The sequence below is a fragment of the Montipora capricornis genome, chromosome 11 (assembly GCF_036669925.1).
Source record: "Montipora capricornis isolate CH-2021 chromosome 11, ASM3666992v2, whole genome shotgun sequence".
Lineage (NCBI taxonomy): Eukaryota > Metazoa > Cnidaria > Anthozoa > Scleractinia > Acroporidae > Montipora > Montipora capricornis.
Genome location: NC_090893.1, coordinates 15,489,655 through 15,504,189, shown reverse-complemented (window position 1 = coordinate 15,504,189; position 14,535 = coordinate 15,489,655). Strand labels below are relative to the sequence as shown.

The window sequence follows — 14,535 nt, the reverse complement described above, 5'->3', positions numbered from 1 at the left end:
TTGCTAGTGGATTAAGTAGTGAATCACAGAGTAAAAACACCCACAAATCAAATTAAATCAAGTAAAATCACATTATGTTGGAATTACGAAGAGAAACACGTTTTTAAGCAGGACCACGAGCATTGGTGGAATGCCATTGTCACGTCACTGGCTCACTCTTACCCGTTTCTCTCTCGGTTCTGTATCGGAAGTATCCTGATGGTGTGTAAAACCACATTGCCCAAGGCGCAAGGGCCTTCAGTCCAGTGAGATTCTACGCGATCCAAATCTCGTATAAATCTCACCCTGTTTGCACAGATGCAGCTAAATACAGGAATTGCACCGGCCCATGATTATCTTGGGTTCGACTTTGGTATCTGAAGGGTTTTTGGACATCTCCTGATAATCATGACGTCAAATTAAATGGCGCTGAGTCAAGCACCGATTTTTAAACGGTTAGCTTTCAATATGCTGTGATCACTAAGTTTATTTTAGATACTTGAAAATCTGTATCTTTAGTAACAGTTGCCTTTATAGTCTGGTTGTCGTTAACAAGCGAGAATTGAAAGGTTGATCAAATAGTGAAGGAATATCTGTGTATCTGCTTGGTTTTTGTTATGTTGGTCCTTGCTGCTACAGTTCAGTTGTGATGTTTATTATTGATTCCTCCACGCGATAGACATCTTATCAAAGTTCTTCTGCTTTCTGTTAATTCGAAAATGGTGAAAGTATAGAGCGTACTTCATGTAAGCAAAGCGTGACTAGTGCAGTTCCTGGATGTGATCGTCAAAAGTGTTCGCACGATGTCCACCATGTTCATTTGCCGGAAACAAGACGCTGGCTGCGAGCACGGTAATCGTCACCCAGCGGCCAGCGATTTTTTACAGGAAGTTTTCCGAACGAGAGAACACAGTACCGTTTAGTGGTAAGTCCATTGAACTTTCATGCCTTGCGAATCCACAGTACTTGGAGTGCGGTTTCACTGCAAATAAATACGACGAACGCAGCTTATCTTGTACGATAGTAAAGAATTCCTCTAGACACTGTGAAGGAATTGGGAAGATGACATCTAGTGTCAATTAACCAATCAGTACGCTTTCGTCCCTAGAGGCCGCGGTCCTTTTGTCCAGCTGAAGGACGGCTCTTTCGCCGCAGCTTCAGAAATTTAAAGCATTTGTCGTTGTTTTAAAGGGGACGGCAAAAAAAAAAAAAAAAAAAAAAAAGGTTGCGAAGAAGGTTCGCGTAGATGGTTATGGTTAAATCAATTATTTTGGAGGTTTTAAGCCTCAGCAACCTCTTCATTTAAAACCCCTATTGTCGGTGCTGACGAAAGAGAATTTCGACCTTCAGTGACAAATTTGTATACATGTGCGTAATTAGGAGAATACGCATTTCGTTCATTGCGTTGCGACGGAGCAGGACGCATCATAATCATGTCGTTTTACGAATTTCCAAAATATGTTTGGCGGGTATCGATCATGATGCCATGCGATTTCAGGGTTTGGACCCCATCCTGGACTGACTGGCTGACGGGCACACATCACCTCGATCTGATGTGATTTTGATTCTGTTATGTCTCGACATCGGGTTCGTATTACAATACCCGTATGCCCGAATCAAAGCAGTAAAAATTCCCCGTATTTCCACGTGCCCTACAGTTGTGCGTGTAAGTATCCCTTGCAAATATGACTAAAACTACTTATTTGAACACCAGAAAGCTATTTAGTGGTATTCTTTGTAGGAAACAGACGCTGCAATTTACCCCTGCGCGGTAATTCCTGCCGGCAACGATGCCGAGTTGTGATTTGTCAACTCAGCTGCTTTTCACAGGAGATTCACGTTCTCTCTGAAAGTCCACTTTTCCTGAATATTTCTGGACAATCAGTACAATAAAAAAATATATTTTTTACTGGACATCGAACACACTTTACTAATCCATGATTACTACTAGACAGTCTTTAAATATTTTCACTTGATGCCCATTCTTGTACCCAGAGTCCACTTTTCTTTTGGTCAGCACCAAGATCGCGGACTCTGGCCATAGCCAAAAATATGCACCGTACGTCGGTAGTGGTATAATGTTGTATCCATTGACAACCGTTATTGTTTCAAATTTCTGAGAATGCGCAGAAGTCCGTGATTCGTGGATTTCCTGCTTTGGTTATGGCCAGAGTTCGTGTTCTTGGTGCTGACCAAAAGAAAAGCAGACTCTGGGGACGAGAATGACTTAATATCAAATTTCCGAGAATGCGCAGAAGATCCGGAAGTCTGTGATTCGTGGACTTCCTGCTTTGGTTATGGCCCGAGTTCGTGTTCTTGGTGCTGACCAAAAGAAAAGCGGACTCTGGGGACAAGAATGACTAAATGTAACGGTGGCCATGATGAAAGGAAAAAAATGCAGGGGCCCTGAAAAAAGTTATTGTGCGAGTTTTATGCAAATAATCCAATATGGCTGCTTGCGTGGGAAACGATTGATACTGAGCTAACTTTATGTCATTAGGCGAAGGCCTCCAGCATGGAATAGAAACTGAAACTTCAATTATTAGCGTCTCATTGAGGACTTACAAGGTGATGAAATATAAAGAGCGAGCTTTAAGGGCATAATGCGAGGAGAGGAAGTCTGGCAAAAACAGGATGAATTAACCACTGGCTACCCATAGCTTGGTGTATGAAAAAAACTCGGCATTGTTAATCGGTTATGACCATACTCGAATGACACCTACATAGAATTAAAATAGTATTCTGCACAATTAATCCGAACCAAACTTAAGTGAAATCCATTCCGCCTTCCGGATTCCAATGATAATAGCTCTTTCAGATTCCATTGAACTAGGATATTTCAAACAAATTAAGCAAGGAAATCAAGCAATTTAATTTACATAAAGACGCACAGCGCGCAGATACAAATATAACTTTATTAGGGTACCCGTACGGGAATCTTCCGACCTAATTTACAATGTTAAACTAATCGATACTAGGCTACGATAACTTACAATAAATAATAACCTACTGAGGTAAAAAACCTAACATAACATGAAAATAGATTAATTTACTAAGCAGTCGTTACTGAGATGACTTCTCAGGTTACGTTTAATGCAGAGATTGCGCAATTTGCGCAACTCGGCAAGCGTGGCAGAGAATTCCACGTGTCTGCGCCACGATACTGGAACGACTTTTGGGCGAGCGCTGTGTAGCACTTACCGTGGAAAAGATTAAGATCGTTCCTAGAGTTATAGCTATGAACCTGGGACCTCTTCTGAAACCTATTTACTAAAGACCTAGGTGCCTGATTAGTCTTTTATTTGAACATCTGAACGGCGTCTCGAACTCTAACAGCCTCTCACACTGGAAGCAGCTTCACCTCTTTGAGAGTGGGTTTTATGTCTTCAAATTTCTTCTTCCCGGATAACAAACGGGCTGCAAAGTTCTGCTCATGTTGCGGTTAGGTTAGGGTTTAGTTTAGAAATGTTAGATTTACTAGAACCTGACCATAATCATGAACAACAAAATAACGTAGTAAAAACGAATGAGTTTATAACAATGAAAAAAAATTGTTTCATCAAACAAGTGACGAATTCTGCTGATCTTTGCCACAATAGTTTGCCTATCAGTTCACTTGCCAAAGTGCTGGTGTGCTCATTAAAGAATAGATGCTTATCCACTCTCACACCAAGGTCTTTCCCTGAGTCAACAACACCAGTTCCTTTCCTTTCCTAAAAATGACAAAGACGGAATAGATGTTTGCGCCAGCATTCTGTTGGAGGGTCTTGGACCCAAACACACAGAACTTTGTTTTGTCAGAGTTAATAAGGAATCAGTTTTCGCAGCACCAAGAAGCAACTCGATTCAAATCCTCTCGAAGGTCTTCAAGTCCTCTTTGAACTTCCTTATTAGAAAATTAGATCGCACAATGATGATATGAGTAGACTGAAATGTTCTCCTTCTTAGCACTGAACGCTATTTAATAGCAGTGTTGCAAAAAAAAAAAGGCATCATCATTGAGGTTGTGCTTATAATATGTATTTTGGTACTGGATGTTTGGAGAGCGCGAAACAAACGTTGGAGCTTTGCGGGCTTATAATTCTTCCCCCCCCACCCCTTTGAAAGTAACATTTTATTCAAAGGTTGCGTAAATAACAAAATATTCGAGAACATGTCGAAGTACTTAAGTACTTTAGTACGTTGGCCATTGACACCACAGTAAACAGCATAGATACGTTGCTCCATCTGCTCGTCCTACAATTGGGAAAACATCTACGACAATTGAAGAACTTTAATCAAGAGGACGCCGTTGTCACGATGTGCCAAGAACACAATGACACGACTTCATTCTTAACCTCTCCAGAATACGGCGCAGTGAAAGGGCGTTGGTCAATTCCGGTAGACGTGATACGCTCGAGTTTACACGAGTGATTGATGTTTGCTCCAAGGAATTCACGTCAACTTGAAAAAGAAGATTTGAGAAAGAGCAGCCGGATTTAGCCAGAATTGGCATGAGACCAGACAATCGAGCATAAAAGAAAAGGCTTACCAATTTAATTGTTAAATACAATAGAAGTATCTACTTTCGAGGTGGCGGGTTTTCGCAAGGAAAGGCATTTGTCACTTTGAGCCCACAGAAAGGAAATTCTAGTGATGATATTTCTAGATGACTCAGCTGCGGGAGATAACTGCAGGCGAATTATTTCTCAATTGAAGAAATGGAAAAATAAATTCTTTCTCTCCATGATTTCTTTTCAAATACGTTAAAGGCATTTATCCGAGGTGACATGAGTTTCCTTTGGTGATTTTGTCCAACACGACTGGCTAGATCCCTGTGGACAAGCATTTTTTAAAACCTCTGCCTGTCATAGTTGCTAACTTTCAAGGGGTGGGGCTAGAGGGTGAAGCCAGGACGCTGGTTTTGTTTCTATTTAGATGAAGAGTCTGTGTTGTTTTTTCATTAACATAACAGAACAAAGTGCGACGACAGGTAAACGAATTGCATGGAATAATAATAGTATCTCAATTTATCACTAAAACGTATTTCAAGAAGGTCGCCTTCAAGGCGCCCCACCAATAACACTGAAGATTGACATCTGCAAACATGACTTGGACAATTTGGCATTCTCCTTGTTAATAATTGTAGCCCGGAATACATACACTACGATAAGAATCTTCGCTTTTCATTTCTGCGTCGACAACAAATTTCGTCAAAATTTGACCAACATTATAGAAATGTTTGTGTTGTTCCAGAGGTGAGGCATTTGGTATCCCACAAAGACTCGTGACCTTGCCATTCTTGAGCCCAACAACTACCGAGAAGTGCTGTTTGTGACAAGAGATGTCTTCATTCTATGACATTTTTTTGTCTCAAGTTAAAGCGGTGTCACGATTTTTCTCACAATTCGCAATTGATTTAATGAGAATGTACACTAGATTTTTGTTGAGATTAGCCTAATTGATGAGATTGCCGATAAGATAGCTCGCTTTTGAGTTAATTGCTGGTCTGGTTTTCACCATCAATTTGTGCGTTACGTTTTTTTCTCACGGAAAATAATGTAGGTGTTGGGTACTTGTGCGGTCAAATGTTATCTATAGCATCCTCATGGCCAACATTGTGGCTTGCCATTCGCCAACAATCCTGTTACGTCCAGAACTTCCTTTGACGCCATTCAATGACCGAGTAATTCTTCAAACAGATGCTTGTTGTCGGAAGTGATCCACTGCTTAGATAGCAAGTAAAAACTAACAAAAACGCGTGGCTTTGAATGTATAAGTTCACGTCGCAAGGTCGAATTAAAATAAACAATCAGTTTTTAAAACCGAACTCTCGTCGAAACAATCAGAAACTCGAGAGTCCGAGCATTTGAACCGTGAAAAACATGTTTCGTAGTTAAAAGGTATTCGAGCTTTCGAAGAGATTAATTGTGTAGGCAGCATGTGAACAAGTGCTACACAAGCCCTAACGTTTAATTCACAGAACTTCCCTTAAATGAAGTAATGCCTTGGGATGTTGTTGACCACGCTTTTCGACTCCAATGCCGTCCACTTGAATAACATTTTAGCTTTCTGTCTTGCCAATCGATCAAGTTCAAGTTGATTAATCCGAGGGGTGTGTCGTTCAACTTCTTGTCTCCGTGTGTGGTCCTCTGGGATAAGTAAACACAATCGCCTCCTCCGACCCCATATGACATCCAGGGATTTCATAAGATCACATCAGAAACACTAAACAAGGCATCGAGTTCAATTCACAGCTCGGCGTCTCGTGAAAAAAAAGACCTTGCACATCGTCAACAGTATCAAGACAATTTAGTTTGTTTCTTAGATTCGACAAGTGTCACAGATGAGGGGAGAACTCCTTCTTCGTCAAATCAGGCTGTTCGCTGTGCTTTGGTTACTAAACTACCAGGGCGTCTCAGAATTTAGCGAAGCCAAAACTTTGGTGAGTATAGGACGTTTGTTGTGTGGAATGTATCATTATTGCGTATGTCTTAGCTAAGTGGTAAAGGCATGCAACTCAGAAAAGAAAGGCTCGGAATGTTTGTGGGTGGATTAGCGCCGGGTTCGCCATGCCTCTTCGACTAACTAGCGGCAAGGTCTGCAAAGATCATCACGCGCAGTTCTCTTCTTTAGAGAGGATGTATTCTCTTTCTACAAACTTGAAAAACAGAGACCTTGTTGAAAGAGGCCTTAACTCTGTAACGCTTATCGAGCGATACACACAGTGTACTTGTTCAGATAATCTTTTTGCCTTGCCACCCTTTGATCGGCACCACAAAGTATACGACAAGAACTGGAGCTGCTGAAACACTTAACACCTGCGTTAATCAAACGGTTCGTTATTCGTTTTTTATTTGTATTTATGTTTAAAATGAAATGAGACCAATGGAAATGAAGCGGTCCATTTTCACGTTGGAGCCGATATGGTGAGATCAACATGGAGTTAACTGCAACATTCAAAACTCGCCAAGCAGAAAAAAATGAATTCATTCTTTAGTAAGTGATTGGACTCTTTATGTGATCTTTTGAGGAAGAAGAAGAAGAATAGTTTCTGGTAGCCTGAGCCTGAGTATCTGGGCGAATTGAAGAGAAGAATAGTGGTATTCACTTTCCATAAATTCAGTCATTCGGTCATACCACATCATCTAAAGGGGAGGGCAGTTTTTTTTTTTGGGGGGGGGGGGGGGTTTGTACACACATGCAAATTCTTCGCTTCTTGTATTTGAAGACTTTAAACTGAATGAAACATAAAATACAAGAAAACGAAGATGTAATTTTCACAAAGTCGCTCAATCTCGTCTCCTGAGTGCAAACGGCTATACTGATGATGGGCTCAGATGAGTCTCTTGCTCAGTGCCTCCTAATTCCATTTCTACAGCTTGATAGTTCATTGCGGCATCCAGTATGTATATATTTAGCTCGAGGTAGGGAGTTTTTAACATTACAAGTTAAACAAAACGAGGATTTAAGCAATTAATAGGAACCATATGTATCTCTGCAAGCAATCGAGAATCTTGACGCACGGCATGCAACTGATTCCTTCGGATTAGAGATTCCCAGAATATAGAAAAGCCTTTGACATTTACAATCAGGACTTAAGACTTGCCGGAAGAGAGCGACAGAAAAAGAGAGAGAGAGACAGCTTGGATGGAAGACTTGTTTATTTTTAACGGAGCTGCTTCATTGTTAACTTACTCTCAAACAAAGATAACATATTGTCTTGTAGCACCACGCCATCCTTGGGCCCAGGGTATCGAATGGCTAAGTGACTGCTGTGAAGAAATCTAGAGAGATTCAGATATACATACTTCTGTCTCCGTTCTCTCATGCCTGACATGTATTTCCTCATATTTGCCTCATTAAATCAAGCATGCCTTGGATATGCTGTCTTTTTCATCGACCGACTGATTAGATTAAGCATCCTCTCTTCAGCGTCTTCTTTCCCATCGGAAGCAATTCATTCATGTAAAGATGATTAGGGGCGAGTTTAACAATTTTAATTGCAGACCATTTTGAAATTTCTGTGAAACTCCAGTAAACGATTCGTTTTATCGAAAGGAAACTCTTCAAAGGACTCTAACGACGGACTCTGTTAAAGCAAATATCGAAGGACAGCACAGTTTGATCCTGTAATTTTTATTACTGCAATTGTGCTTCAGCTTGGACACGAGTCGCTGCAGGAGACAAAAGTAAAGTTTAAATTAAATTCTTAAAACTTTTATACGGCTTTTGAAGTGGCAATGGTTTGATGGAATTCGTTCCTTAACCTCAAAATTTGGCTGTTTCCGGTCGGTTCCATACTGGTGATATCACACGGTGCTCGCAAGATTTAGACAACTTACAACGAAATTTCATCTTGAAAAAATTGGACAAGGTCCATCGTCAGTTCTACGTCTTGCATGCAAATGTTAATGCTTGCATTTTACAAAAAAAAAACATGGTATTTCTTATTCTTGGATTGAGAACTTACCTTATAAAGAGATTCTTCGTATAAAAACGAGATATGTTGAAAGGAAAAAGGGGACGTCTTTGAATCATGTCCCGTGTTTTGCTTGACTTTTCTAGTGACGGAAGTGATATTCGCATAAGTTTGATCCTTTCCTCTCGGGAGTAAAAAGCAACTGTTATATCAATATTGTACTTTTGTTTCGAAGGCGACTGTGAATTTATAATCTCAGTGGGGTCTAGACGCTTGCCGGAAGAGAGCGACAGAAAAAGAGAGAGAGAGACAGCTTGGATGGAAGACTTGTTTATTTTTAACGGAGCTGCTTCATTGTTAACTTACTCTCAAACAAAGATAACATATTGTCTTGTAGCACCACGCCATCCTTGGGCCCAGGGTATCGAATGGCTAAGTGACTGCTGTGAAGAAATCTAGAGAGATTCAGATATACATACTTCTGTCTCCGTTCTCTCATGCCTGACATGTATTTCCTCATATTTGCCTCATTAAATCAAGCATGCCTTGGATATGCTGTCTTTTTCATCGACCGACTGATTAGATTAAGCATCCTCTCTTCAGCGTCTTCTTTCCCATCGGAAGCAATTCATTCATGTGAAGATGATTAGGGGCGAGTTTAACAATTTTAATTGCAGACCATTTTGAAATTTCTGTGAAACTCCAGTAAACGATTCGTTTTATCGAAAGGAAACTCTTCAAAGGACTCTAACGACGGACTCTGTTAAAGCAAGTATCGAAGGACAGCACAGTTTGATCCTGTAATTTTTATTACTGCAATTGTGCTTCAGCTTGGACACGAGTCGCTGCAGGAGACAAAAGTAAAGTTTAAATTAAATTCTTAAAACTCTTATACGGCTTTTGAATTGGCAATGGTTTGATGGAATTCGTTCCTTAACCTCAAAATTTGGCTGTTTCCGGTCGGTTCCATACTGGTGATATCACACGGTGCTCGCAAGATTTAGACAACTTACAACGAAATTTCATCTTGAAAAAATTGGACAAGGTCCATCGTCAGTTCTACGTCTTGCATGCAAATGTTAATGCTTGCATTTTACAAAAAAAAACATGGTATTTCTTATTCTTGGATTGAGAACTTACCTTATAAAGAGATTCTTCGTATAAAAACGAGATATGTTGAAAGGAAAAAAGGGACGTCTTTGAATCATGTCCCGTGTTTTGCTTGACTTTTCTAGTGACGGAAGTGATATTCGCATAAGTTTGATCCTTTCCTCTCGGGAGTAAAAAGCAACTGTTATATCAATATTGTACTTTTGTTTCGAAGGCGACTGTGAATTTATAATCTCAGTGGGGTCTAGTGTGTCCTTGCAGACGCTTTTCGATCGTGCCATCTTTGTCAACTTTATTCCTTACGAAAAAAGATTTAGAGGAATGAAGTTAATTCTGTGGACAAAGCAATGGTTGATGATAAACAGTAAACAGTTACGGGGGGGGGGGGGGGGGGGTTGGGGGGGTATTCATGTATAACCCGCTGAGATCTCTACTCTGCTCTGAGACGTTTTTCTGCGGGTACTCCGGTTTTCTCGTCTTCTCAAATACCAAAATTTGACTTTGATTTGAGTTAATTTCATTTCAGTATACAGTGTCCCCAATTAATGCCCCAGCGTTGGAATACTTGACACTTATTAAATAAAGTTCATTGTTATTGGAATGACTCATCAAGCAATTTGCAACCGGAACATCTAAGACTAAGGATCTCTTCAAGAAGTCTTCTAACCTTTTTGTAAGGCATTTAATTGTAAAAATATCTTATCCCTTCGTTGGAGAGACTGTAGAAACGAGGCTAGGCCGGGTTTCAATGTCCAAGAATAGCATTTTCAACATTGAATACAATCTCTTATCTTCAGCAACGTTTACCAAAATCTTGATTCCTGCGAGCAATGATCACATTTTTATACAATTTTTGGATTTCATAGCCCCGGGGTATAGGCTTTTTTGTGTGGCAATATGTTTTCTATCTTCAAAAATGTTCTATCCAGCTAAGACTATGAATTCTGTCGTCAATCAATGTCATCTACACTGCAAGGAATCGCATTTGTGTGATGAATAACGTTGACAGCGGATTATGGACACATTTCCACACGCAGCTGGCATCATACAGGCTGTCAAGAGCAAACTGGCAACAAAACGTAACCCGTTTTAGATAAATTAAAAAATGCCTGTGGGGTCTTCCGAGGGAGTAATTAGTCACTCAAGCATTCATGCATGTAAGTGAGGGAACAATATGTCCCAATCAATTTGTTGAAATGTTTTTATGAGTGATACGTCCTCTTGGCAGTATTACTTCCTGACCAAAAATGGCAGAACTATGCATGGTAGGAACTTTGATATTTGAAACAAAAGAACATTAAATTCAGGAAAGGAATATTAGGTCACAGAGCAGCAGGGTTGAATTGTTGCACTCACGAAAAGCTTTAGAAGACTGTTTAGCAATGTTAATCCGGCCGTTTCCTTCACAAGTGAAGTTCGTTTGTTTCACAGCTTAGCTTTGGAATGTTATTCGTCCAAAAATTAAATTCCAGAATAACCTGCGTTAACTCTCTACAGAAATGGGAACATCAATCACGTAAAAGTGCGGAATAATAAAGCTCGATGAAAATCAGAATTTGTTCTCTTCAAAGATAAACAAACTTTACATAATGAGGACAGGCTTTCTCTACAACTGAACCCTTTCTTCCGGTACACATCAAGTACATTTATTGCCCTCAGCGGTACTGTAACGTTTTAATTTGAGACACATTATGTAACATGGAATTTTTGCACATTATGGCCATAACAGAAACACGATATGTCAGAAGTCTCTATATCGCAAGGGTTCTACTGTTTTCCGGTCAAAATTGCAAATCATTGTTTTTTGATGACCTTTACCTGTACGTACAACATTGCTAGGAATGACTAAGGGAATATTTGCACAAGACCGGGACGAACTCAGACTGGTATGAACTTGTGCTGGTATGAAATTTTTGCAACCGTTTGCATGAAACAGGGACGAAATGCTTGGTGTTTGATTTCGGGACGAAATCATATCTCTTATGTAATAAATATGTTACAAATTGCAGTTAAATTCAGGTTAAAATGATTTTGACCTAGGTCATTTTATTTTCAACTAATTTGAAAACAAAATCACCTAGGTTAAAATGTTCTAAACCAGTTTATTATCAGCTGTCTAAAAAGGGGTTTTCCCTTTTTTGGGGAGGTGTAATTAAAAAACAAAAAAAAAATGGGGCCTGGATTTTTAGGGGGATTAAAAAAGATAGCAATAAATGAGATCATTCTTCAAACTCTTTTCCTCTCTGGTTCGTCTTCCTTTCTACGTCTTCCTCTGTTGCTACTTGCAATCTTTAGCCACTAACCTTATCTCTCTTGCTTTCCATGCCACTTCTGAGATACGAACCTCGCGCTCATCGCACCTCCGTAAGGAGCATAACTGGGTTCTTCATATTGAAGATCATTACTCTAAGTATTCGTGGCTATTTCCTCTCAGACTTAGAGAAACATCAGAAGTTGCCAGATCCCTAGAACCTCTACTCTGGCATGGATGGTAGGATTTCCGACAAAGTTGCAATCTGACAATGTTTATGAAGTCAAGTTAAGATGCTGATCATCGCAGTTATTACTTGAGCAGTAATGGAAGGAAAGCCTGGAAAATTCAGGCTGTTAATTAATAACTGCAATGATCAGAATCGTAGCTTGATTCTCTCCACAGTTAAAAAATATGGCTCTCGAAAAATTTGTGCGTAAAGTGATGACTGACTTTGCCACAACAAAACATTAGATATGTTCGCGGTGAACCAATGAATCCACTGACATAAAATGCAGGGTCTAGTGGAGGAGGCAAACTTTTGCAAATTGATAAAGAACAGAACTTGTCACATCATCGAAGGAGAAGAAGAAAAAGTCGAATTTATTAGCAACACAGAAGTTCAACCCAGCACAGCAGTTAATCTTTTCCCAAAGTTAAGAAATGCTGCTATAAGAGAACAAGTGAAAGAAGCTGACAACCAAATTGCAAAAAGGGTAACAATATCGGGCGAAAGGAACATTACAAGGAAAGTATACAAATCACAAAGAGAATATAACAAAAAAAAAAGAAAAGAAAGAAAAAAGGAAGGAACTCCCAAAAAGAGGAAATTCGAACTTCAGGATTATGTAGCGCTTAAATTAATAAAGCGGACATTACAAGGAAATGCCTCTTCATCCAAATATACTATTTTCCAACTATGCTATTAGGGGTTCAACTTAGTTTTGTTATTGAGACTTTTCAAAGCTTCTCACTTGGTTTTGATTATATTAATGCAATGTAAGCAAAAGATCGAGCAAGTAGTAATGATAACTAAGCGAATAAGGCCCGTTTTAAACGTCTCATTTTACATGTGCCGAATATAATGCAAATGAGCAAAAACAATATATTTTTCTCATTTGCATTAGATTCGGCACATGTAAAATGCGACGTTTAAAACGGGCCTAAAAAATCAACAATACATAACGTATGTTTCAGTATTCTTTTATGACTCCTTTGAACATGATATTTTGATGTTACCGATCTAAGGGCATTCAGCCATGAATGATGCCCTTCCACATAGAAAAGCAGAATTGCTTATCATGCACAATATACCTAACCCCAACGTTAACGCTATCTAAAAAAAATCGGTGCGTAGACTTAATAACAATCATTGGCGTTTTATAGTCTAACTCATGAAAAACATGCGCTAACCACATCCCTCTTTTCTTCCAGCCCAGATTTACTTACCTAAATACACGTACTTGGTAATAACTGATGGATTTTTGTTGATGTTTACTACTTTTGATTTCAACCTAGGTTAGAATAACTATGACCTAGGTTGAAATCATTTCTACCTGAATTTAAATATACCTGTAACAGATATATGGCTGACCCAAAAGCATACAGGTTTGAAATTTCTGGACCCGGTCTGAGATCTGTTGCCATTTACAGGAGAACTGTACGACATCAGACGGGTACGAGAATTTCTCGTCTCGGTGCAGCAACCGAGACGAAGACAGACCGGTCTGAGTTCATTGTGAGGCCGGGTAAATTAACGCATAAGAAGAAATGTACGGCAGGAGGCTGACACGAAGTCATGCGGGTCTGAGTTCGTCCCGGTCTCATGTAAATACCCCCCCCCCCCCCACAATTATTTTAAAATAAATTCCATTTTCACCCCTGTCTTTGGTAGATGGGATTAAGTATTTTCAGTGCAGTAACATGGTCTTCAACAAGCGATTGTAGTGAATAGCTATTTTTATGAGTCTTATTGATTGATTTAAACAGTTTCTTGTTTCTGTCACATTCTACAGAGAAACTAAAAATTGAGTAAATGGTCATCCTTCAACAATTCCATTAAATTGGCGTTAAACCAAATCGTGATTAACTGGCAAGGAAATAGTGTGAACCTCTGACAGAAAAACAAACAAACAAACAAAACGATTCTTATACTGCGACTCTATTAAAAGGGAAGAAAAATATTGAAGATTATTGAAAATACTGTTAAACTGAAGTTCACGGTTCTCGCGGATATGTGGTGAGAATTCGACATTAGAGTCACATTTGAAAGAATGTGCACTGTGCTCATAACTCTAAAAGAAGCCGATCTTGTGCGATGTTTCGTTTTAGTCATGATGACATGTACCCGGACCATCTGCCATAGAACGACATCAGCCCATTCGCATCACACCTACAGTAGCTCCTGATTCAAATATGTAACTTCAGTACATTGTTGAACATTAGCAGCCGGGATCCCGAAAACTAATGTTGCTGGCGGCGAACTGAGATGCTTGAATTCTTCAGCATTTTGTGTTTTTAGACCTTTTAAATTTCTTTCAATAATGTAAGTAAACAAGAAAAAAATGGACTAGAAGCCCTTATCTTACTGACGTCATTGTAAACCTCGGTTATTGTGAGAATCTTGTCACAGGTTAGCCAAGAATATATTTAAGTCTAAAAGGAAAACTATATCCTCGATCACATCACAAAGGAGTGGCCTGGGGTGAAAGCAAGATAATACAGTAAAGCAAATTTATATGTCATAAGGCTAGTACTCCTGTTGCAAAAGTATGCAATCACTTTACTTGGAATT

The 14,535-nt window shown here is 39.4% G+C and overlaps 1 protein-coding gene across 2 annotated transcripts in view; it reads left to right on the top strand.

Annotated features, from left to right (window-relative positions):
* The window catches only part of LOC138022853 (uncharacterized), a 51,068-nt gene that overhangs the window by 9,374 nt on the left and 27,159 nt on the right, over positions 1-14,535 (top strand). The window contains exons 1-2 of one of the 2 annotated variants that reach the window (XM_068869838.1): positions 179-434; positions 6,287-6,403. In XM_068869838.1, the coding sequence (XP_068725939.1) occupies positions 6,305-6,403 (99 nt within the window). In that variant the 5' untranslated portion in view covers positions 179-434; positions 6,287-6,304. Of the gene's footprint in view, positions 1-178; positions 435-6,286; positions 6,404-14,535 lie in introns of those variants that run through there. The other variant, XM_068869839.1, reaches the window with a different exon arrangement.